Source organism: Puntigrus tetrazona, chromosome 5, assembly GCF_018831695.1.
Source record: "Puntigrus tetrazona isolate hp1 chromosome 5, ASM1883169v1, whole genome shotgun sequence".
NCBI classification, from domain to species: Eukaryota; Metazoa; Chordata; class Actinopteri; order Cypriniformes; family Cyprinidae; genus Puntigrus; species Puntigrus tetrazona.
Window position 1 is genome coordinate 10,647,382 of NC_056703.1, and position 26,016 is coordinate 10,673,397.

The 26,016-nt window shown below is 38.1% G+C and overlaps 1 protein-coding gene across 5 annotated transcripts; it reads left to right on the forward strand.

Annotated features, from left to right (window-relative positions):
• The first annotated feature begins 211 nt into the window (after nucleotides 1-211).
• ap1b1 (adaptor related protein complex 1 subunit beta 1) lies at nucleotides 212-25,189 on the forward strand. 5 transcript variants are annotated; one of them, XM_043239222.1, is made up of 24 exons: nucleotides 212-292; nucleotides 3,448-3,508; nucleotides 4,001-4,106; nucleotides 4,233-4,368; nucleotides 5,440-5,685; nucleotides 6,010-6,200; nucleotides 6,547-6,768; nucleotides 6,913-7,033; nucleotides 7,689-7,784; nucleotides 8,003-8,118; nucleotides 8,360-8,525; nucleotides 8,776-8,874; nucleotides 10,412-10,671; nucleotides 10,811-11,009; nucleotides 11,481-11,501; nucleotides 12,859-12,888; nucleotides 13,112-13,255; nucleotides 13,583-13,728; nucleotides 14,359-14,488; nucleotides 16,740-16,824; nucleotides 18,198-18,284; nucleotides 19,390-19,544; nucleotides 20,525-20,533; nucleotides 23,721-25,189. In XM_043239222.1, the coding sequence occupies exons 2-24, from the start codon at nucleotides 3,472-3,474 to the stop codon at nucleotides 23,793-23,795; spliced, it is 2,877 nt and encodes a 958-aa protein (XP_043095157.1). In that variant the 5' UTR covers nucleotides 212-292; nucleotides 3,448-3,471; the 3' UTR covers nucleotides 23,796-25,189. The 5 variants fall into 5 exon arrangements, with proteins under 5 accessions (XP_043095157.1, XP_043095159.1, XP_043095160.1 ...); XM_043239223.1 differs by having other exon boundaries at nucleotides 236-320; XM_043239224.1 differs by lacking the exon at nucleotides 20,525-20,533 and having other exon boundaries at nucleotides 234-292.
• Nucleotides 25,190-26,016: the final 827 nt, after the last annotated feature.

Below are 26,016 nucleotides of genomic sequence, written 5' to 3' on the forward strand. Positions count from 1 at the left end.
GTGATAAATTAAAAAATGCATTTGTAAACTTGTTATGTGCGGATTCGACACTGAATAACCTATAGAAATTTTTGCTATTTCCAACAAGATATAAACAGCAAATTAGGTAGGTTATTCTGACATAACTATAACAAAATCTCTAAACAGACACAAATTTAACAGTTGAGTAACATGAGACGAAAACTCCCCGTAATGAAGGCGGAAGACGGAAGTGAGAATCATATGATGACAAACCATGTAAAGTGGGAGGGAAGGAAGAAGGCCGACTTGTACACACTCATACTTCACTTCGGTAAGGAGCCTTTCTCGGTTTAACTGAGGTACAGTGCCTCATTTCTACTTATCTATGGCTTTGTGCGCTGCGTGGTTGGACAGTAATACAGTCCGCTAGATTAAAGGCTTAACTGTGCGCTCCCATAAGCCCTGATTAAGAAGGTCATGAAGCTTTAGCCGTTAGCATTCAGCTAGCACACCATCGCCTATCTAACATCTCCGCGAGCAGGTTCATTCATCTGCCTAAAATGGAGTGGGCAAGTCAGCTTTGTGTGAGTGAAGGGTCCATTTCGCTCTAAGGATTAGAAGAAAGTCCGGTGGATAATTCTGAATTGGAATTTAGCTCAAATTTCGGATTCGGGGCGAAATAAAAGGGTTTTGCTAGTTAGCTCTGTGGGTTTACCTAGTGAGACTGTCACCTGCTGCAGTCATCGCCGCGCCACGTATATATTTAACCAGTTGTTGGGATGTTACGGTTGTTAGTAACGTTATTCGTTTAAAGATCGAGCGCTGCATCGCGTTAACGTTCGTTCGGTGGAGTCCGTCAGCTCTCTGACAGTTGACAGTTACTTTATCTATACTCCACTAACATTAGCTAGGACGCGCCTCACAGGTTGACGAGACAGATTATTATTCTTCTTTAAAGGGAAGGACTGTAGTATTTAATGGTCAGATAAAGAGGTGTACTATTCCATATAGTCTTGTTTATTAATTTATGTGCTTACCAGGTTTACCAACTTTGAAGTACTACGGCCTTTGGCTTTAGCTTGTCGTAGCTAGGCTTTGTAAGTCTTTGTTACCAAAATTACTGTAATAATTGTTGAGCTTGCATCTCTGTAAAATAGAATAAATGAATATGTGGTCTGTGTACAATGTAAGAAGCTTTCATGATATTACACGTATATGTGTGTGTCTGTGTGTGTATATACATAACCAATTAAAATAGTCTTAAAATATAATTTATTGCTAAAATAATATTTGTATTTTTTTTGCAGCCATTACTCCAGGATTTACTGTCATATGGTCCGATACTATTATTCTAAATGTAAAAAAAAATGCAAAAATAAATAAATTGCTTAATAACATAGTGGAAATCATGATGCTCGTTCCCCCATAATTCTTTGGTTAATAGAATGTTTAAAAGAACACTTTATTTGAAATGGACGTCTGAAGCATTATAATGTAGAAGCCTTTATTTTCATATATTGTTATTTATTTAATAAATCACCTAAGGATTATAAATTATAATTTTTTTTACAGGGGTGTAATGGTAATATTGTTATTTTGGTATGTTTGGTAATGAAATACCACAGCAGTCTTCAATGATTTATGCATGTTGAGAGTTAGTGGACTGGTAGTGTTGCCTTACTAACTTGCTGTCTGTGTAAGTATTATTCATTTTTCAAGGGCCATTTAGACAGGTGTGAACATTAACAGACACGCTGTTAACGGACTTGCAGTTTCATAGATGATCATAATACGGTTTGAATGGAAATCTTCAGCAGGGTTACACAAGTCATTCAGGTGCACAGATCATAATTCTGCAGCTTCTTTATTGCAACTGTCAGAATTAAATTGCCTCATGTGTTGTTAGTCATTGAGGAAGAAGAAAGAAAGGCTGTAAATGCAACAGGGTTTCCCAACAATGCAAAAAAGCACCAAATCAACAGTTTAGGATACCAGGCAACAGGGTTTGGGTGTTAACGGTGCTGTTGACTAGTTGTTCTGTTTCTGGACAAACTGATATTTTCTGATGGTATCTGGTATCCAGGCCTGGATCCTAAGTATTATCTGCCGTGTAGACCAGATCTAACAAAACATTAATTTAAATGCAGAGACTGTGTGTGCAAACAAATCAATGATAAACTCTAGAAATTAATGGCCCCTTACTAAGCAAGCCAGAGGCGACAGTGGCAAGGAACCAAAATCCCATCTGTGAAAGAATGGAGAAAAAAAAAAAAACTTTGGGAGAAACCAGGCTCAGTTGGGGGCCAGTTCTCCTCTGTCCAGATGAACCAGCACTTAATTTTTACTTAAATTTAAGATGTCAGAACTAATTGTGTGTGTGTGTTTCTGGCACCCATGATCTGTCTACAGGGCTCATCTAGGTGTTATGGGGTTCTGGCTGATATAATTAATGCAGCCTAACAATCCTTTAATGGATTTGAATAATAGAAGGTTATTAGTGTGTTATGCATAGGCCAGGTTAAAGAGATGGTTCTTTAATCTAAGATTAAACTGACAGAGTGTGTCTGCCTCCTGAACAGTGTTAGTTAGGTCCAGAGTTGGGTGTTAAATAGGAAAAGAATCTGCCCCCCGCACTCAATTTTAATATTCTAGAGTTTTGAGAATGTGAAGGACTATAATGTGCTAAGAGCTCTTTTTAAGTATTGAGGAGCTAAACCATTCAGGGCTTTATAGGTAATTAACAAAATGATAAAATCTATCTAATGTTTGATAGGGAGCCAGTGCAGTGTTGATAGAACAGGGCTAGTATGGTCATAATTCCTGGTTCTAGTAAGGACTCTAGCTGCTGTGTTTAGGACCAGATGAAGTTTGTTTATCAAGCGTGCAGAATAACCACCCAATGAAACATTAGAATAGTCTAACCTCAAGGTCATAAACGCGTGAATTAACATTTCTGCATATGACGTTGAGAGAACAGGTTGCACTTTTGCGAAACAAATGGATCTTTGATAGAGACAGGAGGCTTCTTTTAAAAGCATTAAAAATTCTTACCCCAGGCTTTTGAATGGCCGTGTATATAAATAAATAAAAAACTTGTCATCAAGTCAGCTGAATCAAATAAAATACCATTGTATTCTAAGGTTTCTCTTCCTCTTAAAAGACCTTTCAGGTGATGGCGAGAGTCTAATGTTCAATAACAGGAAATGGGAAACTCTTCACAGCACATTTAGAGAGCATGAGAGGGTGATCACTGCACATAGAGAATATAATTTGCTGACTGAAAGAGAACGTGAAGCTTTAACAATGTGTTTTTCTCAACTTTTTCCCCACTCCACAATCTGTACGAAACATCAGGGAAGGTATCAGCAGGCCAGGGACTTGACTTCCTCTTATTCCCCTGCACTTGCATTTTTTTTCAGTATCCTACCTCCCTTTATTCTCTTCCACTCTTCTTATGAGCTTAGGAATCTTCTTTCTCTTCTGCAGGAGAACCGCGGCTTGGGATCCAAGATGACAGACTCCAAATATTTCACCACTACCAAGAAAGGTCTGATGTTTTTCCATTTTTGTTTTAAAGAGAGAGCTGTTGTGGGATTAGTTTAACATTATGTCAAAGAGATTTAGACTGTGTCTGTTCTGGCCAAAGCAGATCATCAAGTTCACTGCACCATTACATGTTTAGATGCTCTTAAATCAACATGCAGTGCTTTTCCTGCAGGGCCCAGTAAACTAAAGTCTAATATTGTTTAGTTTTATTTAACTGCTGTCTAAATGAGATTTGGAGTTCTGGCTTTATTTGGATTAGTGCACTTGCAGGCACATGATTGTGCCAGAAAAGAGTCTTTTACTTCCAAATAGAGCTGTGCACAATACCTGGTCAAAGCCAAGAAAAACAATTTACACAGAATTATGATTATATTCTTTTTTTATTAAATAAGGTAAGCAACTCCTCTGATACTGGCTGTCTAGACTTGCACATTATTTTCATGCTCTAGTTGTAATCTGCAGTTTATAAATTCTTGTGTGTCGGACTGTTTAGGGGAGATCTTTGAGCTGAAGGCAGAGCTCAACAGTGATAAGAAAGAGAAGAAGAAGGAAGCAGTGAAGAAGGTCATTGCATCTATGACCGTGGGAAAAGATGTCAGGTAAGAAAAGCCTTTTCACAGTTAAGTATACAATGTTTACATGAATGGCTCACTGCTTTATGTGCTACTCAGTATGTCATCCATCTCATGTTTATGGAGTTCTGATCTCAATATTTTTGTTTCCAGTGCTCTGTTTCCTGATGTTGTGAACTGCATGCAGACGGATAATCTGGAGCTCAAGAAGCTGGTCTATCTGTATCTGATGAATTATGCCAAGAGCCAGCCGGACATGGCCATTATGGCCGTCAACACCTTTGTGAAGGTACAGTTCAGACTAAACAACTGAATATATATATATATATATATATATATATATATATATATATATATATATATATATATATATATATATATATATATATATATATATATATTATTATTATTATTATTATTATTATTATTTTTTTTAAATGTAATTTGCACAGGCAGTAGATACAAATTATGAGATCTTCATTTACTTTTACGCAGTCCGGAGTGTATGTACAATGTATTCGTTTACTTTAACTGTACTCCAAAAATATGAACTTAGGCTACCTGAAAATACTTTAATCTTTAACTTTTCTTTTATGTCAAGTATTTAGCAGTAAACCTTTGTCTTTTTAAAATAAATCTACTTTTGATTTTCACCTTGAATTTTAAACTGATAACTTCCTCATTGATGCAGCAAGCTTGTCACAGTAGGACGTGTGGCCCTAACTGCTGTATCCAAATATATGATCTAGCTGTTTTAAATATATTTTTATATATATTTAAAATGTTAGAAGGTTAGTAGGGTATTTTTTTCATGGTGGAGACTTTTTCCATTACCTTTCATTGCCTTTATTCTGTGTAAATGATATCTTTCACAGAAACATTATTTTGTATGTTTATTTGGCTGTTTCACACTGTATAACAAAATCTTTGTTTATGAAAATATGTAATGACTTGTAGCAAGATATTTTTGTACCATGTTTGTATCTTGGCTCAGCTAATTGTTCTATATAGGCCTAGTAGTTGATGGCTTGAGACATATATATGTACATTAATATTTAATACACACAATACAATAGAGCTATTTGTTTCAAAGACGTTTATATTTAAAAAACATTTTTTTTTTTTTTTTGGAACATTCATCTTAGAGAGAGACACTTTGTCAGACGGTTCTTAGCTTCCACATCATGCATTTAAAATCTTTTGATGCACGACTAGCCTTTGATTATCCCTTACTTATATTTGAATGTTTATGGAAGTGTTTTTTTTACAAAAATATATTCATTGGCTCTTGTTTCAATTTCTTTTGACGATGTCTTTATTTTAGGGCTAAAATGTGTTGGCGTTATGTTCTCTCCTATAGGACTGTGAGGACCCAAACCCTCTGATCCGCGCACTGGCTGTGCGCACCATGGGCTGCATCCGAGTAGATAAGATCACTGAGTATCTGTGTGAACCTCTAAGGAAGTGTCTAAAAGATGAAGACCCTTATGTAAGGAAGACTGCTGCTGTTTGTGTTGCCAAGCTACATGACATTAACGCCCAGCTGGTGGAAGACCAGGGCTTCCTGGACACCCTGAAAGACCTGATCTCTGACTCCAACCCCATGGTGAGGCATTATTATTGCTCAAATAGCCATGTAAGATACAACCAATGCAATATATATAATTAGTGTGTTGAAAGGAGTATAAAATGTAAAGTCCTGTCAATATTCAAAAAAAAAAAAAAAAAATCTCTGAACTTAATAAATCTGAGTGCATTTGCACTCGTGCTAATTTTTTTTAAGGGCATCCGTGAGCTTGCCAGGGCCATTTAGCTCTCTCTTAGTCTCCACGGTGTGTAATTACATTCTATTGTTGTGCGAAACTCGAGACCATTCACACACACTACCACTGTATTGGGTTTAATGCTTCTTTTTTTCCCCCTTCATTAGGTGGTGGCAAATGCAGTAGCGGCTCTGTCCGAGATAGCAGAGTCTCATCCTAACAGCAACCTTCTGGACCTGAACCCTCAGACAATTAATAAGCTCCTGACAGCTCTTAATGAGTGCACTGAGTGGGGCCAGATCTTCATCCTCGACTGCCTGGCCAACTACACACCCCGTGATGACCGCGAGTCACAGAGGTCAGAGGGCAATGTTATTTCATCACTCCTGTGTGGTGGACTCTAAACAGTTTCTCTAATGAAGTCTACATAATATATAGACGCTAGCTTCATTAATAAAGCTGATTGTATCGGTCACTTAGTAACTGCATTGATTTACCTGAATTTAATTTAATAAGGTAACTGTTGACAGTGAATCACTGTTGATTCAGTTATGCATTTTAAGAATTAGTATTGTAAAATATATATATTTTTCTACGAGCCATAATTCAGGCGTTATTAAATAGCCCAGGCTGTTTTTGCAGTTTCAAAGATTTGTTTTTTTCCTCTGCCTTGTTAAAGCATGTTTCTCTTTCTCCTCCCACAGTATCTGTGAGCGTGTAACTCCACGGCTGTCCCACGCTAACTCTGCCGTGGTTCTGTCTGCTGTGAAGGTTCTGATGAAGTTCATGGAAATGCTTCCTAAAGATCTAGACTATTATGGCACTCTACTGAAGAAACTTGCTCCTCCTTTGGTCACGCTGCTCTCAGCTGAACCTGAACTGCAGTATGTTGCCCTGAGGAACATTAATCTCATCGTACAGAAACGGTAGGTAAACAGAGCTGTGGAAAATAAGTGATGATAGTTTGGTTGTTGCGCAGTCAATGCACAAAGAATTTTTTGTAAATGATCTTTATTGTATGTTTTTCTCTTCTTTTTTTTTTTTTTTTTTTTCTGTTGCGTTTCTACCAGCCCCGAGATTCTAAAGCATGAGATGAAGGTTTTCTTTGTGAAATATAATGACCCAATCTATGTCAAGCTGGAGAAGCTGGATATCATGATCCGCCTGGCGTCTCAGGCCAACATTGCTCAGGTAAATGGAAAAAATGCCACCCTCACCAATACACTTAACTGATGTAAAACATGATCTCTCCCTGATCTTTCATGTTTTTATACAATTTTACTGTTGCACCACCCAGAATACTGTGGGGTCCAGAAGTTTAAGACTACTAGTAAAAATAAATGTATAGTATTATTTATATTTATTTATCTATATAAAAAAGGATTTACCAGTGAAACTAAATAAAACCAAAATATGCTATAAATAAATTATTGCCAAATATTAAATCAAATAATCTTAGTACAACAAGTTAAACAAAGAATGTAATTTTAAGGTAAATTGCTGGCCGTGCAAACAGTGCATACCTTCTCATGAGACAATGATTTTTGACAGCTTGGAGAGACTTTAATATTTCTTTATCAAATATAATTAATGTTTCATATGTAAATTAGTTCGACCTATTTTTTTTTTCTAGCCTGTTTATTATCTTATTTCTTTTTTTTTATATTATATCTGTAACTGCAGATGAAATGCTGAAATGGCAATAAGTGTAAATATTATTGTTTCTACTACTACGTCTTACATTTAATAACGTCATTCATAATTTATTTTTCTCTTGTTCTTGATGTTTTAGTTTAGTCCTGTGTATGCTTCTGAGAGTCTGTTAAATTTTTGTGTGTTTGTATAGGTGCTGGCTGAGCTGAAGGAATATGCCACTGAAGTGGATGTGGACTTTGTGCGTAAAGCTGTACGAGCCATTGGCCGCTGCGCAATTAAAGTGGAGGTGAGCTGGCCTGACCCTAATTAGTTATTAACTTAATTAACATTATAATTAACTTAATTAACACTGTCAGTCTGATGAGTGCTAATTTGAACTGTAAAGTTCACCACTTCTAATCAAAGGACTCAACCTGATGTGAAACAAAAGCCAAATGCTTAATGCCATTTATGCTTCAGCAGATTAGCTGATCTGTTTTTCTGTCTCTCCTGCCTTTGTTACAGCAATCAGCAGAGCGTTGTGTCAGCACACTGCTTGACCTTATTCAGACCAAGGTCAATTATGTGGTGCAGGAAGCCATTGTGGTCATCAAGGACATCTTTCGCAAGTACCCCAACAAGTAGGTTTTTCTCTGCTTCTTGTGCAATTTCCCCTGTCCTCCTTGTCACTAAAACTGATATTCTTTCTCTCTCTAAACTGCATCCTATTTCTGTTTGGCTAAGGTCCATTATCCAGTTAATTGTCCTGACAGTCTCTGTTCAGCCATGCTTTTCATAGTAAAATACGTTGAAGTATTCAATAAAGATTCACTAGGTCCAGCCTTTCTTCCTACTGTGATTTTGCTGCTTCATTTTTGCTAGGTATGAGAGTGTGATTGCCACTCTTTGTGAGAATCTGGACTCTCTGGATGAGCCTGAGGCACGGGCAGCCATGATCTGGATTGTGGGAGAGTACGCAGAGAGGATCGACAATGCAGACGAGCTGCTGGAGAGCTTCCTGGAAGGCTTCCATGATGAGAGCACACAGGTGAAGTGCATTTCAAATTGTTTTTTAAAATTCACTGTAATAAGTACAGCAGAGTTGTGATATTCATGTGCATCATTGAATGTGCATGAAGAAAAACTACAACAGTGTAATAGGATGGGTCTCTTTCACTGGTAATGGTAATGACTTTGATGTGTAATGTACTGTGATGAACTTGCTTGAACTTGTCTTTTGGAAAATAGTGTTACCGGATTTGTCCCTGTGTTAATGTTTTTTCACGCTTCCCTTTCAGGTGCAACTGCAGTTGCTGACAGCTATTGTGAAGTTGTTCCTGAAGAAACCCACGGAGACCCAGGAGCTGGTGCAACAAGTGCTCAGTCTCGCCACACAGGTGAGATATCCACACCGGCGTTTATCAGAAGCGCACGTTTCAGTGGGGAAAACGACTCTGCACATATAGCCTACTTTCTCACACCTTCAAGGACAGCCTCTGTAGGCCTTGCCAGCCTCAAACGGCAGATCTCTAAAGCAAGACAGTTAGACTTTCTGATTCACTCTCAAGAAATATTTTATTCAAAAAATTGTTACTCAACACATGCTATAATTACTTTTTGTAAATGCAGGCAGACAATAAGTGGATAAACATACCACAAAATGGAAGACTCTTTATTAGTAAACATGTTTCAAATGAATGTCAAGTGCACAGTGTACAAAGATGATGATTATAAAAGCATCAGCAGTTAAATTGAGAGAGGGATTAGCGTCCTGCTCCTGCTTCTCTTTTAGACTATGTGACCTGCTCCACTTTAATTTATTATATACATATTTCTGGCATAATGCAGTGCAAACCCCGTATCATTTCAAAACAACAGTTTTATGACATTTTTTAATGCTATCATACTTTGCTTACTTCCTCCATGGCAGTTGCTATTGCTATTAACAGTTTGTTTTGTTGTGTGACTCCATCCAATAACTGCTATAAGCTTTGTGAATTATTAATATGAATGTATCAGCTTTCACATTTTGTACTTTTCATTACAAAATCAACTGCACAAAGATGCCAATAAACGGCTTGCATAGGATTTAAACCAGAAAAGCCAATGTGTATAGATCCATAAATGGAGTGGGAATATAATAAAAAAATTGTATGTGTAAAATATGTAATGTGTAAAAACTTAATATATTAAGTACTCATTAGGTATTTCTAAAAATTAAAAGCTTTTTGAATCTGTTGTTAATTTTTATTTTTATAGTAATGATTCACTGTATAATTTAAAATCTGACATGCATTGTGCTTCATATTCCAATATAAACTAAAATCAAGAGCATTTGAATCAATTTGTCAGCCTTAATTTTAAGATTTTTTTTTTTTTTAAGAATTTAAAGCGCTTAATTTATATGGTTTACTTTGTCTTAACTTACCTGTTACAATTTGAAAATGTGGATGACGTATACAAGTTTAATATTTGTGTGTGTATCAGCCAGAGAGGCATGTATGTGTGTGTGTGTGATCTTATTAATATTCAGAGAAGTCGTGAGCTTGTGCTGTCAGACTGGGATCTGAGATTGAATCTTGTCATTATTAACTTTGAGGTTCAGTGCCACAGGCTGTACTCGCCGCCAGGGTTCTGTCAGAATACCAAATGTCCTCCTTTATCCCAGGTGCCGTTTTATGGCCTCAAGATCTAATTCCTTCACCACTGTTTTGCTCTGGGTGTTGCTGGCGTACCACTTGATCTTATCACACAGATGAATTGGTGCTCAAAGGACTTTTGCATTATTTACACAAGACTCTGTCCTTCAGATGAGGTTTTGTGGAAAGAACCAGTCACCTCATTTTCTATTCCTTCTTCTCACAGTGTATGATTCCCTTTGGTTCTCTATTGGTCAATCGTTTTCCTTGTATTTTGCTCTCTTTAACTCTGCAGGATTCTGATAATCCTGACCTGCGTGACCGTGGCTACATCTACTGGCGTCTGCTCTCCACTGACCCTGTGGCGGCGAAAGAGGTGGTGCTGGCCGAGAAGCCTCTGATATCAGAGGAGACGGACCTGATTGAGCCCACCCTGTTGGAGGAGCTTATCTGCCACATTGGTACTCTGGCCTCAGTCTACCACAAACCTCCCAGTGCTTTTGTGGAGGGCAGCCGTGGTGTTCAGCACAAGAGACTTCCTGCTCGTGCTGGATCGTGAGTCTCTGTTTATATTCTGTAATGTATAGAATGTATATCTTTATATATAGAAAGCAAAAAAAATGTATATATGTGTATGTGTATATGTGTGTATGTATGTATTTTTAGATTGTTTGATAATTTCTCTCTCTCTCAGTGGGGAAAGTGCCGAGAGCCCTGATGTTGGCCAGTCCGGACCTTCTGAAGCTCCACCTGCTGTCATTCCATCACAAGGTGATCTCCTTGGTGACCTGCTGAATCTGGATCTGGCCCCACCCGCTGCCACGGTCCCTTCTGTGCAGCCCTCAATGCAGATGGGAGCCATGGACCTACTTGGAGGAGGTCTGGATAGTCTGGTATGTTCTTCTCCTGCCTCCTCTCGCTCTGCTGCGAACATAATCACCCCTTTGTGATAAAATTAAATTAATTTAAAAGGAAAAACAGTAAAATTACTGGAGAATATACCCATCTGTTCCAATATGTATGTGCATATTCAGAGGCATGTAAGCCTTTTGGTAATGTCTATGTCAGATTTTCAGTTCACACATGTTGTAGGACATATATTTTGAGTTACCATTGGTCTTAGCAGCAGGATCAAGACCTACTTTACTAAAATGAGATAATCTGATCCCAGATCAACCCCCTCCTCCTCAAATACACATCCAAAGTCTCTTAACCAGTGTAATTGTGTCTGTTGAGAAATCACAGATGGTCTTGCATAATTAGAGTTAACTTTCCATGCCTGTATTTCCCCTCTGGTCTTCTCTTTCTCTTTTTTTGACAGTTTTTTTCCCCCTCTCTCTTTTATCCTTACGCTACACTTGCAGATGGGTGATGAATCAGATACGGTAATTAAATTAAGTGAAAGAGGAAGCAGACACTTTCAAATCATGCCATTTCATTAGTCTAAATTGTGGATCTGTTAGTATGAGTATCCAGTGTACTCATCACACCAGCAGAGGGCCATGTACATTTACAGCCCCAACATTACTGCCACTTGTAAATGGTGTCAACATAAGTAAAATATGTCCAAGATATTTGTTTCGTCATAAATGAACAGTCCTGGGCTTAATGCAGTCACATGTTATTTTTCTGAAAGTTATGCCAATATTTTTAGTAACCGTAAAGTTCATGAATATTTGTAGAGTTTTAAAACCCCCCAATCTCATTCCCCTCTTTCCTCATATCTTCTGCTTTCATCCAACGGAACCATTTCATTCATTTCTCATTCCTCTATCAGCCGGGAGTTTCCCATAGGACAGAGGTGCAGTCTCCCCAGCCATCTTCTGATTATAGTGAGAGAGAGGTCTGTGTGGAGGTTCTCACCTTTTGAGTTCATCCTTAAAAAGTTCTTCTGTACCGATCTTAGACTAGTCCCTGTTGCCCATCATAAACTGAACTGTTAGATCAGTATGAAGGAACCTTAAGAGCACCTTTCCTCCTTTTTGTTTCAGTGTTTGAGCTTGTAGCTTTAGTTGCAGTCACACAGAAGCAGTCACATCTCAGGCAAAATGTTTAGAATGTTGAAAGTAGGGGTGGGTGATATGACTAAATAAGTTTTCATTATAAGTAATTTTTGTCCAAATAATTATATGTACAGTGCTTGGACAATGAAACTGAAATGCCTGGTTTTAGACCACAATAAGTCATTAGTATGGTGTAGGGCCTCCTTTTGTGGCCAATACAGCATCAGTTCATTTTGGAAATGACACATTCAGGTCCTGCACAGTGGCCAGAGGGATTTTGAGCCATTCTTCTTGCAGAATAATGGCTAGTTCACTACGTAGTGATGGTGGAGGAAAACGTTTCCTCCAAAACACCCTAAAGTGGCTCAATAATATTTAGATCAGGTCCTGTGCGTGTGTATTGGTGCATTATCATCCTGATACACGGCACCGCCTTCAGGATACAGTGTTTGTAGGATACAACTGTATCGTTCAATAACGTTAAGCAGTCCTGTGCTGTACATATATATGTACATGTTGAGATATAAACAAAACCGTTATCAATTGACATTTCATATTGCCCATCCCTAGTTGAGAGTAAAAAGATGAAAGAAACTGTCCGTAGAATGTCTCACAACTTTCTTAGCAGCTCATTGACTTCCTCCCACTGAGCTAGTTCCCCCTTCATCAGCCACTTCATAATTATCCGCATCTTTCCTGCCTACTGATCCTTAAACTCTTGTCCTCTCTCTGTTCCCAGCTGGGAGGAGACATCGGCCGAAGCCCTTCGGTAAGTTAGAGAAAGATTTTTCGCAAAGTTCACTTAGACTTTGATGAATGAGCTTCATTGGAGGAGTATTAGCAATAACAGAGGGGTTTGCCTTCATTAATCAAAGAGCTGTTAAATTCCTTCTCCAAGTCTTTTATCTTAGTTAATTTGTCTTTTTACTGATGGTCTTGTAACAGTCCAGAAAAGTTGTAATGGCTTGTAAAACTTGTCTCTTTCTGCTCAGATGGGTGCCGGTTTGGGGGCGGCCCCAGCAGCCATGCCTGCTGCTCTCGGCGGTGCTCCTGCTGTTGGAGGTGGATTGGGTGACCTTTTTGACCTCGGTGGAGGTGTTGGCATGCCAACAGGATTCTACGTTGCTCCTAAAACTGTAAGTATAGAATCAATCAATACTTTGGATCAATAACTTTGGTTATGACTTCAGAATTCTTTTATAAGCAGTTTCCCCGCTTTTTATAAATCAATCCTGGACTCTTAGTGAGTGTGTACATGAAACGTGCTGTGGAGTTCAATGCTCAAAAGAGTCCAACAGAATGCACAACACATTTTTAATATTAAAATGCTTAAAAATGCAACTCTCATAGAATAAGGTTTTTAAAAAGAGGTGCAGGGGGCCAAAACATCCATCTGATGCATGTGTAAAGAAACATCTCTTTCTTTCCCCCTACACTCTCAACATGTTTATTTGTGGGTTCAGGTGTGGTTACCAGCAATGAAAGCTAAAGGGCTGGAGATTTCTGGGACATTTGCCCGACGTGGTGGGATCATTCAGATGGATATCTCTCTTACCAACAAAGCCATGAGCGTTATGACTGACTTCGCCATTCAGTTCAACAGGAACAGGTGAGTCCACTGGCAAAACGAGAGACTGTTTTGGAGGTCTCGTCAAGGTTTTGTTCTTGTCTCTGTGGTATCTTCTCCGCTTGCTAATCAGTTTGGAGGCCTGCCTGGAAGACATTCCTTTCATTTATATTGTTTATATTGTCAGTGGAATCATTCAAGGACATGCTGATATTCTAAAGAGATGTGTTCATGTCAACTGAGGAAAATTACTGCTTGTTTAGTGAATCAGTTTGTTTTAATATATTCTTTGACTTATACAAGGGCAATAAAAAAGGTGATATTTTTGCATGTAGAGATTTATGGTGAATGGTGACACAAATTCTCACACAAATCTTAAGCCACAATGCTAGGCTGTTGTGAGTGGTTGAGTGTGTTGCTGCGGGTTTGTTAAAGTGACCGTCTTTGTGATATTCTTGTTCTTTGAAGGCTTTTCTGCATGTCAATGTGCAACAGATTTGATAAACAAGAGCTGTAAGTCTCAGATCGTTTAAAGGAGTACACATAGCATGGAATTTAATAAAATATAATATATAATAAAAAAAAAGATAGAATAGAAGTAGAATAAGAGCAAGCTATAAAGAGAGCCTATAGCATCACTAGTCTAAACTGTGTTTCTCTGGTTTTCTATAGTTTCGGTCTCGCCCCTGCTGGCCCTCTGCAGGTTCTGACTCCTCTGAGCCCCAATCAGACCATTGACGTTAGTCTCCCTCTTAGCACCACCGGCCCTGTCATGAAAATGGAACCCCTCAACAATCTGCAGGTAATGTATCAATTGCATTTCTGCAGCATCATAATTCATGTGCAGTATGAAATGAGTGTTATGCTATTAAGCAATAAAGCAGTCCCCCAATGACCATTATTAGTAGAGGCTGCAGCCCAAAAAAGCCACTTCAGAGACGGTAAGGATGGTAAGTGTGGGTGGTTACCAAGGGATGCAACTTCTCAGAAAAAAAAATCATCATTAGTGGTTCTCCCTTGACTGTTTGCTCTCTCTTTTCTGTCTTCATCTTCCTCTCACTGCATGTCCATTTCTGTCATCTTTTGATCAGGGTTGTAGGTCTGCAACAGTTCAGCAGTATGCCTAAATTAGCTTTGCCTGATTATCTCTCTCAGTGGAATCATTCACAGTGCTCTCCAATGGCTGCACTGGGAAATAAACCACAAATCCCACAGACTACAATAGAAAGGCATAGGCAATATGGGACAGTGTGATCACTAATTGGTAGTAATTAAACCAAAGAAGATTGTGTTGAGCTTCGGGGACTGTTTTGGTTGAGTGAAGCAAATGCAAAAATATAGGATCTCTCTTCTCTCTCAGAGCCCTAAAGGAGATTAAAAGAAGATAGTGTTTTAATCTGAAGGTTTTATAGAGCCCTTCAGGATTTATCTAATGCCATTTTCGAATAAAATGCATGCATTGAGCTTTCCTGGAGAGAGATTAGTGAGCGTTGTGTTCAGGATGCACGTTAGATTGGAATTAAATGGTTAATCATAAAGGTCTCTCTTTCACTTTCTGCTCTGTGTTTATCATTGAAGTCATCAGCAGGGGTTTAAGAGAGCTGTATGTAATAATTAATGATAATTATGGGATTTGTCACTGAATCACAGGAGGCAACATGAATTTTATCTCCGTTTTTGTGGGTCTGATGTAACAACAATATGTCTGGATATCAGGCAGCTTTAGCATGTGCATTCGATCTGGACGTGCTTTGGCTTACCATGCGTTTCCAGTCTTTGCAGGCATGGATTACAACAGTTGATACTTCCAGTCCCAGAGAGGCTTGTGGCATTATTAATTTCACATGCAGCTGCCGATAATAGATCAGTTATTCATTGCAGTGGGATCACAGGAAGTGTATGCTACTCATAGACTGAATGAAATACGTTATTTATTTATTTTTCTTTAGCTTGATTCATTGACTTCATATGCAAGGCTAATAATACTGTAGATAAAATCTGTAAAGAAGAGAAACTATTGATTTAATGTTGAAACTTCTGATTTAACAAGATTTTCTTGATGGTTGTGTGATTGGTCCTATATAGTATTTCTAACCACAATTAGACAAGTGGAGGAATGAAGCTGGTTTGTGCAGCTCAGGGCAGTTTTGCTGGATGAATTATTCAGAAGTGGAGTGTAGCACGTCTGGATGTCTATGTGCTGCCTGTCCCCTCTCTGAGGCTGCGTAGTCTCTATTCTGATGGATGCTGTGCACCTGCTGTCAGCTTTTATAAATGCTCCCCTGGGTGCCTTTCAATCCCTCATGCTCTCAGAAGATTTACAGCCATAATTAGATGAAAGTTTGGTGTGTGTGGTGTTTTTTTTTTTCTTTTTCTGCTCAAACTTACTAATTCATAAAACAGAAAAACAAAGAATTAATCGGTAGTTTTTAAAGTGAGTTCTTAAGTACTTTTTGGACTGTCTTTTTTGTAATAAAAATTACGTTAGGATGGAAAGAAACCCTCGACCTCAAAGAGCAATAATATAGACAGTCATTCTAGAATGTATTTCTATCTGATTATTTAGGACAGGTGTTTTTGAGTATGATTGTCTGGGACAGATACACTCACTCTGTTTTCTCGAACTGTCAGTGGTCATCTTCTATCCTCTTAGTGACTTTGCCTTTGAGGCATTCATGCATGTTTGAAGTTCACATACTGGCGTGCAAACATGAACTCCACGCACAGGAGCTGAACCCAACCTTTTCAGAGCTACAGAGGGTCTTAAACAAAAGAATGAACACAGGGAGAGAGAGAAGCAAAATGTCAAAGAAAGAGATGATCAAAAGAACCGTATTTCCCTACTATTCTGTGGTGTGTGTATGTGCCATTCTTTGAAAGTACTATAGAAAGAGAGGCCCATTTTGGATGAAATCTTTTACTGAATTCTCTCTGCTCTTAACCCTTTTTGAGAGCCTTGTCCACAGCCACAATGTCTTAAATCACACTGTCCATGTCCAATGCCTTAAATAACAGTCGTAAAGTGTTTCCTTCTCTCTTTGTCGATGTTGCAGGTAGCTGTGAAGAATAACATCGACGTGTTCTACTTCAGCTGCCAATATCCTCTCAGCCTGCTCTTTGTAGAGGACGGAAAGATGGGTGAGTGTGTTTGTGTGTATCGTTAATCACTGCCTGCATCCTTAGACATGAGCAGGACCTCTTCGGGTGATTGTGACGTCAATCCTTCAATTTTGTTTTTGTGTGTATGTGTGTTCTTAGGTTTTTTTTGGGTATCATTTTTAAGTTTTAACTAACTTCCGTACAAAGACTGTGAGCACATCCCAGATCCAAATGAATGTGGAAGAAAAGATGTTGGTGTTTATGTGGTAATGTGTGTGAGTTTGAGAGAGACTGCCTATGCATAAATGGTTTCCCCCAGGAGTCTCTTAAATGGAGTTTCTGGAGGTCTCTGCGGGATAACACACAGATTCATAGTAGCTGTGTCCGCAAAAAAAAAGGAAAAAAATTCTGCCATTGCAGGCAGAATATACAGGTAGTAAGTCATCAAGACACGCTTAAATCTGGTAGGGATTAACCATATGGACGTTTAGATACTGCTGAAGCAGGGCAGCATGCAATGTTAGAAAAATATTAAATCCATATAGGTCCTTTTTCCTAATTTCTATCTAGAAATAAAGATTCAAATCTTGCTAGATTGTGTTGTACATCTTTCAGATATGATAATTTGGTGCCTGGGGAAAAAACAGTCTTTTAGCGTATTTGATGTGGGCTGCCTTTATTCAAAAACATCTGTCTAAACGTAGCCTTTCAGATACAGCCAAATTGCTAGATCCCCGTCAGAAATTTCAGTTTTGTCTGGTAACAGAACAACTGATCATCAAAATAGTCTAATACTCAAAACCCTGTTAACATGAGGTCTTGCCTGGTACCCAAAATACCCAAAACTCTGTTAAGTCTTCTATAAGCCAGAAAGTTGACTCGGGCAAAAGCCAGTACAGACCGGAAGCAGGAGACAAAGTTATGATGATAAAAAGGAGCAGAGTTTATTGAATAGTCTTAGTTGTGTATGTTTCAATACTCAGACTTCATCTGATGAACACAATTTCAACAAGTATTGTTATACCAAAACTGCTTCAAAACAACATCCCATAAACCATGGGTTTCCATGAGCGTTTCCTTGTATCTCTTATTCATGAAGATAAACAGCCCTTGAAACCACACAGTCATAAGACTAAACAATGAAATATAATATAAACAGAAATTATTAAATAATAACATTAAAAAATAAAATAAATTATTAAAATTAAAGCAATTAATGGGGTAATTAATATAAAAGAAAGTAAAACACAGCACAAATGTGTGGTTGCTGTCTTGATGCAAACACACACATGCTCCATTTCAGGATCTTTAGATCCTTCACCTTTTTTTTTTCTCCTCTCCTCTCCCCTCTCTCTCTCTCTCTCTCTCTGGTATTCTCCCACATGAACTCCTTTTGTCTCTCTGCTTCTCAGAACGTCAGGTGTTCCTGGCCACCTGGAAGGACATTCCAAATGACAACGAGGCACAGTTTCAAATCAAAGACGTCCACCTCAACTCAGGTAACAGGAATAAATATGTGCTGTGCTTGAGTGAATTGGGTTAAGTGTGTGGAGACAGATAAGAATGAATGAAATGGAGGAAATGAAACAAATCAGCAAAGATATGATGGAGAGAAGTACTATACTCTTATCAGTGCTTTGTATTTTATTGACTGTCGCACACGCTCTGTTTTTTTAAAAGAACACACTGTCCTGTTGAAGGCTGTCTCTGAAGAGCACTGATCTGGTGCCATGTCTGGGTGTAATTAACTTGAGGCGGGTTTTTGGGGAATAATCCTCTTCCACATGACTGTTTGCATAAAATAATTGTGAATTACACTGGCTTGAACATGCACACACGCTCTCACTAATATTGCTAATGAATGCACTGTGGGTGTCTTCAGTGCTCTTTTATTTCTTTTTCGACTCTCTCTTCTCTCCATGTGGCTTGGCATTTAATATAGGTGTTGCTGCATTGTCAAATATCAATCTCCCGTCCCAAAGCAAAATATTTATGTTAGCAAAGATTTGAGCTTGCAACTATATCAATATAATGAGAAAGAATGTCAGAGCAGAAAATACATACAGTAGATTATAAAAAGACAACTTTATTTTGTACCTCAATTAACTTTTTTGTAATAGAAATTAATACTTTTGTTCAGCAAGCAATTAATTTAAAAGAAACTGGAAGTAAAGAAATTTTATAATATTATAAAAAACCATTGTTAATAAAATAATAAATTATATTGAAGCATATGAACTTCTTTTAAAAGAAATTTAACAATTCATCATCATATATATATATATACGGAGGTCATATATCAAGTGGATATCAAATTAACATGTCGTTTTGAAGTGCAGATCAATGCTTTTGTTCTATGAAAAAAAAAACTTATTCTTTCATCACAGAAAAAAATTGAAAAATTTGAAGTAGAAAATTGGTTGTTTTTGAGCTAACTTTTCATTTTAATCAGACTAATTACTGAATTGTTCATATGTCAGAGTGTAAGTAAAAATACACATTTGCTACAGAGTTGCCATAGAGACTCACTAAGGTTCACGTTTGTCTTCAGAAAACCAGCTATGTTTGTCTGTGTTTTGTTAATGAGTAACTTCTCTCTCACAGACGCGGCCAGCAACAAGCTGCAAGGCAGTAATATCTTCACCATAGCCAAGAGAACAGTGGAGGGACAGGACATGCTGTACCAGTCTGTAAAACTCACCAACGGCATTTGGGTGCTGGCTGAAATGCGCATACAGACCGGAAACCCCAACTACACGGTAAATGGCAACTCAGAGACACAGAGGATGTTGTAGTGGATGTGAAGAGACTAGCAAAGTACCACTCGAACACACATAGATCGATAAGACAAGAGGATGTGCTGGAGGAGACGGTAGCGGCCGCGTGTGAGAGAGTGTGTTTCACAGAACGCCGCTCCTGTTATTTCCTAATGAGTCATGTGGGAGCAAGATCTGTGTGTTTGTGTGCACGCGTAAGAGAAGAAGCGGGTTAAAGGAGAAAGCATCAAACACCTTCCTAAAGCCTGCTGAGCTGCATGCCTAGATAGCATTTTATTGGCATTATTGAGTCTAAAAATGCTGTCTAGTCTATGCTGCACGCTAGGTTCGCCACCCAGCCATTGTGTTCAGACAGAAATAGTATTTGGGTGGGTAAAGAAGATTGTCAAGAAAAGATGTCAATCCTCCAGTCAGTTCTGTGTGGTTTGCCTATTATCACTGGGCTCAGTGTGGAGTGTTTGTTTCTTCTCCCTCGTTTCCCCTTTTTTACATTTCCCATATGAATCATGCTCCAAACACAATTGTAGGGCACCATTTATTCTCTCAGATCTCAGGTGTACTTAGAATTGTGTATGCCAGCATGCTTCATTCCTTGTAGCAGAATATGCATCCAGGGAGAATTGAATTATTAATAAATTACACAATTATAGTTCTTTTTCATCTTTAGATCTTTTTCATGGTGTACCTTTTATTTATTATTTATTTTAAAGCAATACAAATCCCATCTTCTTTAAAGAAGACAATAGATATATTGCATAAACTATTACATAACACAAAATGAATCGCATTAAATTCATTTAGCCCCAACTGAGTGCTTAATTTAGGCTAAATCTGTGCCATGTCTATCACATCTTGTTGTCTAAGTGACGACTGTTATTATTTGTGATGTTTGATTTTATTGTATCTTTTCCCCTGTTTGTTTGCTCATATCTGCACTTACCTTTGATGACATCACAATGCAGGAAATGGAGGTTGGGTGTTTTTTTTCCCCCCAAAATAATCTTATCTTATCTTATCTTTATGCCTTTTTAAAAGAGCATGATTCTTTATTTGACTTCCTACTGTCAACAGTAAACAGTCCACTGAAACAAAGCATGTCTAATAACAGCGAACGTCACGGCTGTGTGACTTCATATAAGAGCAACTGTTTTGAATGATCAAGCAAACCACATGTGTAGAAATGTGTAGAAAACTAGTTGCAATTTCTATTCCGTTGTCATGATAGAAAACATAATATTGTAGGAAAATTCAGTGGTTGTGTGAATAGAATTGTTTTCCAGATTTCACTCCAGGAATAAATTCTTTCGAATTCGTCAAAGGAGTTGCTCTTCAGCAGGAACCCGTCAATTCACCGCATGTGCTTTTAATGTGCACAGGCTCACTCTCCGATATACACATCAGTGTTTCCTACAGCGCTTTTAAGCTGAATCTAACAATCCGCTGTTAAATCTACACCTCCAGTGCAGAATGATATTTTATCCGAGATATGAACTGGCGGTCTGAATTAAATTCGATGAGATGAGAAGTGCTGCAGAGTTATAGCAAGAAAACTGCACGCAAAAACAAAGTTGACCAGAGTTGTCCGCATCACTAATATGTGACCCACTTCTTTTCAAGAATCAATTTAAACCTATTTTTACAAACATTCTGAGAAAGCTTTCACTGAATAAAGTAAATCTTTTGAAACATTTGACACGCGCACATCTGTATGGGCCACACATTTCTGAAGGAAACACTGACGCACAACACATCTGTATGGGTCTGCTAACCTTCCATCTCTCTCCTTGCGTCTTAACAGCCACTTTAAGAGGCAGGACTGTTATTCACAGCTCGGACACGTGCTCCATGAATCATGGTTGTTTTGTTCCTGGCTGTTGTTGGCGCCTATAAACAATATTTGTCTGAAAGGACAGAAAAATGTGGCTATACTGTGAACAGTTGTGATATGTTGTTTTCTCTAAATATCTAGTCATGTTTCCATTAGCTACAAAGCTCTGCAATTTGTCACCGTTCGTCGTCCCTATGGCAACCAGGCGACCAATGGCATGGCCCGGTTCCCCTTTAAACGCTGCGAGCGTCTGATGGCAGGGATCTGTTAAAGCATTCCTCCGCAAACCTTCATGCAGCACCCTGCTGCTTCCACTCTTCCTGTCATCCCACCATCTCGTCTGTTTTCATTTCATTTCGTTTAATTACGTTCTTCCCATTGTCGCAACACGCTGCTGTATCTCAAAGTCTTCGAGTCACAGCATCCACTCTTCTTTCGTTCTGTGGTTCATGCACAAAAATAAATCCTCAGTCTTGAAGGGGTTTTGGGTTTTATTGATAAAGGCATGCCCACTCATTCTTAGATGTTCACAGCAAATTCATTCAATTAATTTACCTGTCTAAATTTTACTGGAGAGGAGTTAAACGAGATTTGTAAAGGATCGTGTGACACTAAAAATGAATTATGACTGCTACAAATTCAGCTTTCCTACTACAGTAATATTGCATCCTAATGCATTGCAATGCTATAGCAATAATATTTCACAGTATTAATATTACTGTATATTTGAATAAATGCTGCCACCTTGAGCAGAAGAGACTTTTTTTCAAAAACCTGACCCTAAACTTTAAAGAAGAATTTATTTTGTAATAAACTGCAGTAAACGTTACTTTTAATGATATATTTACACACACATATCATATGCCTACTGCCTGTATGTAAACAGTTAATTCAATCAACCTGAATCAAATTCTGATTGGCTGTGATTTTTTTTTATTCAATTATACTTGTCATTGGTAACATGTCCCTTCATCCTTGTCGGACACAGTATTAGTTATCTCTAACTTAGTGTGTGTAGTCACTGAGTTGTTTCGTTGGCTAATGGGAGCTTCACAATCTCAAATCCGCTGTGGAAAGCTGCAGGGTGAGAGAGAACTCTTTGGTTTTATGAGGGATAAATTGCGCCATTGATCTCTCCCTCACGCTCATCCCTTTACCTTTCTCGCGTCTGGTGTCCTGTTGCACAGTGCCCACAGGCTTTCTGATTATCCTCTGTATGATTGGTCCGTGAGAAGCCTCAAGTCCTCTGCAGCGCTCACTTGACAAAAGAGGAAGCAGGTGTTGCAGTAGATGGAGGTCTCCACTCGTGACGACCTCTCCCAGCACAGTTGCTCCTCTGACATTAGTCTGCATTTGTTTGTCTGTTACTCTGTTAGTGCCACATGAGGTCAATTTAGGAGCAACAGCTTTTTATACGGCTCGCAGCAAGTAAACACAGCTTGTTTAAGCTTGTTACAGGTGCTTAGGTTAAGTTGTTTCTGAAAAAGGGGTAAAGACAGAAACTTTTTTTTTTTTGTTTGTGGTTGGCAAGACTTTTTGTAATGCCGTTGAGCAAATAGCCTGTTTAATACTCACCGTGTAGTTGATCAAAATTAAATATAATAAAACCGTAATCCAGTAAAATATTACGTTTTCTGTTTTAACATTTTAAAGTGTAATTTAATTCATTAGCTGTTATTCCAGTCTTCAGTGCTATATCCTTTTAATATGCTCATTTGGTGTCTAATAAGAAACATTTCTTATTAGTATTGTAAACAGTTGTGCTCCGTAATATTTCTGTGGAAATCACAATGCGTTTGTTAAAGGTTTTCTTCATTATGCATTCATTATCGCTTTTAATTAATGTAATGTATGCATTTCTTTTTGACCTCAGACATTTGAACAGTGCTCTACTGTACATTTTATAGAATTTATTTTTATATATGCACGTTTTAAAGCACATTACTTGCATATTTTATACATGCATGCAAGTAATGTTGAGCCTTTGAGGCTTAGAATTGATGTTAGAACCTTTTCTTCAGCTAATAACAAGGCAAAAATTGGAAGCATTAGTCATAAAGTGTAAGCTTGTTTTGATGTTCTGTATGGCAGTGTTTGTAATTTTGAGCTCTTGGCACATTGAAGGAGATTTATATTGTATTATTGCATTGGCAGACTTTCAGGCCTACTAGTGTTTATTTTCTCTCACCTTCTTTTTCTCCATTTTGTAACTGCTTAATTTTCTTAGCATGCACTCAAACCTTCGCTTAACACGTTTATCAAATTTAAGTTGATACTTGCCAGTGTCTTTATTTTATTTGAATCTCTCCATCTCTGTTTCTTTTCCACAGCTGTCGATAAAGTGCAGAGCGTCAGAGGTGTGTCAGTTTGTGTACCAGTGCTATGAGTTGGTGCTGAAGAACTGAAGAGGGGGAATACAACAGGAAACAGCAGTTCCCAGGCATCGTTTGGGTGACTGAAACTTGATTGGACCAGTCAAAGAACCCCTGCTGTCTAGCATTTCCTTCAGACTGCGCTTTCAGCATCAACTGAATACCAATTTCTCTTCCATTATTTTGTCCATTCCCAACACCCTTCTATATCCAATCCTGCAGTCCTTAAAATATTACACTTACAGTAAAACAAACGACACACAAAATATAAAGACATCATCTTTATTTCCTATGTGCAGGTGTTCTGATTAGAAAATTTCATTCTGTACTCAACCATTGCGTCACTGTTTATTTGGCGTGGTTTTTCCTTCTCGTGGAAGTCGAGCATCGTACACAACCTGTTTTCATCATCCATCCAGTTGTAGGAAAGGTGTTTACTGCAGTTGAGAGGAACCTTTCAACACTGCTGTTTTTAATTTAGTCTTAATTATCAGACAATTGGGTCGCTGGGCTTGTATTCACACAAACAGTTCAAGTCTTTATTTATTTTTTGTTCTGTTTTATTAAAGCTCTCCATGATCTTTCCTCAGAAATGTAGGTGTCCCACAATTTCTTTTAAGGGAATGCTGTGTTCATCCAGAAGCACTACACAATTGCTGAGTAAACTTTTTTTTTTTTTTTTTTTTTTTTTTTTCGTCTTCAAATTATCTCTGCATTTGGTGAAGTTTGCAGTCATGTTTTTCTATTAAGCTGGGTTTGTTTTAGTTACTACTGTCTTTTGTGTGCTGTGTGTGTGTGAGTGCGTGTGTGTTTGTGTGAGAGTTGCGCGAGTTGGAGATGTAACATGCTGCATGTTCTGTTCCTCCTCCTGGCAATATTCTCTGTCCTCCTTTATTCCCCAGAAGGACTATACATTTTTGTGTGTGTGTGTGAGACTCCTAAGATCATCTTACAGAAAATGACACCCTTTATGGTATGAATATCTCTCGAATCACACTGAACGCGATGCACCTGAAGTCTCCTGCTTTGCGAAACAAACCTGTTCACTGAAGATGCTTCTTCTTTTCAGGACGGGGAAATGTGGTTAATCCTTTTATGTGTCCATGTGATGTTTAATTCTTTTAAACAATGTTGACAAGGTGGACAGACCTCTATCAAGCTTAACGTAAAAATACCACCAGACAAAACAATGCTGACGTGGCATGCACATGTCCTGTGTGTACACTTAGAAGTTCCCAAATAATATTGATTACTGTTTTTCTTTTAATCATAGTTTGTTGATTCTGTATATGTTTGTTAATTCTTTATGGTTTAGTCATAGGGGTGACTACAAGGAGATGTGCAGCAAAGAAATTTGCTTTACTTTTTGTTGGATTCTGTCATGAATGCATCTGTTATAGAAATTAAAAAAGTATATTACCCATTGATTTTAAAGTGTAATTATTCCATTAAAAATAAAGCTAAACCCTTGACTTAAATAGCATGGACAGTCTAAAAAGTGCTTCTGAAATCCGTAATCCCTCACCAAAATGTGTGCAAGTTATATTTTAATAGTTTGTGACTATTGACCACTGTTGACTGCTTCAGTTACTGTCCTAACAATTTGAATATTGTTTTATTCATTCATACTCTTAGGCAGTATGACTCAGACAGGCACCATGCTGCAAACTAACTCATTTAAACTGGACTTCCAGTTCATCACTTTTTTTTTTAATAGTAAATAAAATCCTGGCAGGTACAAGTTGAACCAGTATGTCATCTAATGACGTTTTCGTGAGTGAAACTAATAAGCTGTCTTACCTAAGCTGGTGTTGCAAAGGTTTCAGGGAATGCCATTTATTATTGTTTGCTGGCATGCATCATCCAGTCCTTCACTAAAACAGAAGTCTGTGATTTCTCATAATTGGTTGTGTAAAGTAGCTCTTGGTAGGTTTTTTTTGCATGTTCTTTCGGGAAGCTATGAGGGACATATCCCTTTTTGGTCAGTGCGGTATGAATCCTTGCTGAGCTCATGTTTAAGCGCAGTCTCCTCTCTGCTGTGTTGACTGTACTGTTATGATGAAATTACAGTGTAAAGTAGAGTATTAAAGGAGCTAGGGGCCGCATGTGTATCCGACCATATAATTCAGTGGAAGTGCAATCATACGCCAAGCCAGAAGCTCAATTTTGAAACTGATGGCAAGTAATCTAAGCAAAGAAGACAAGAGGCTTGGGTTGTAATCTATTGCTCATAGTAATGAACTTGGCCTGGCAA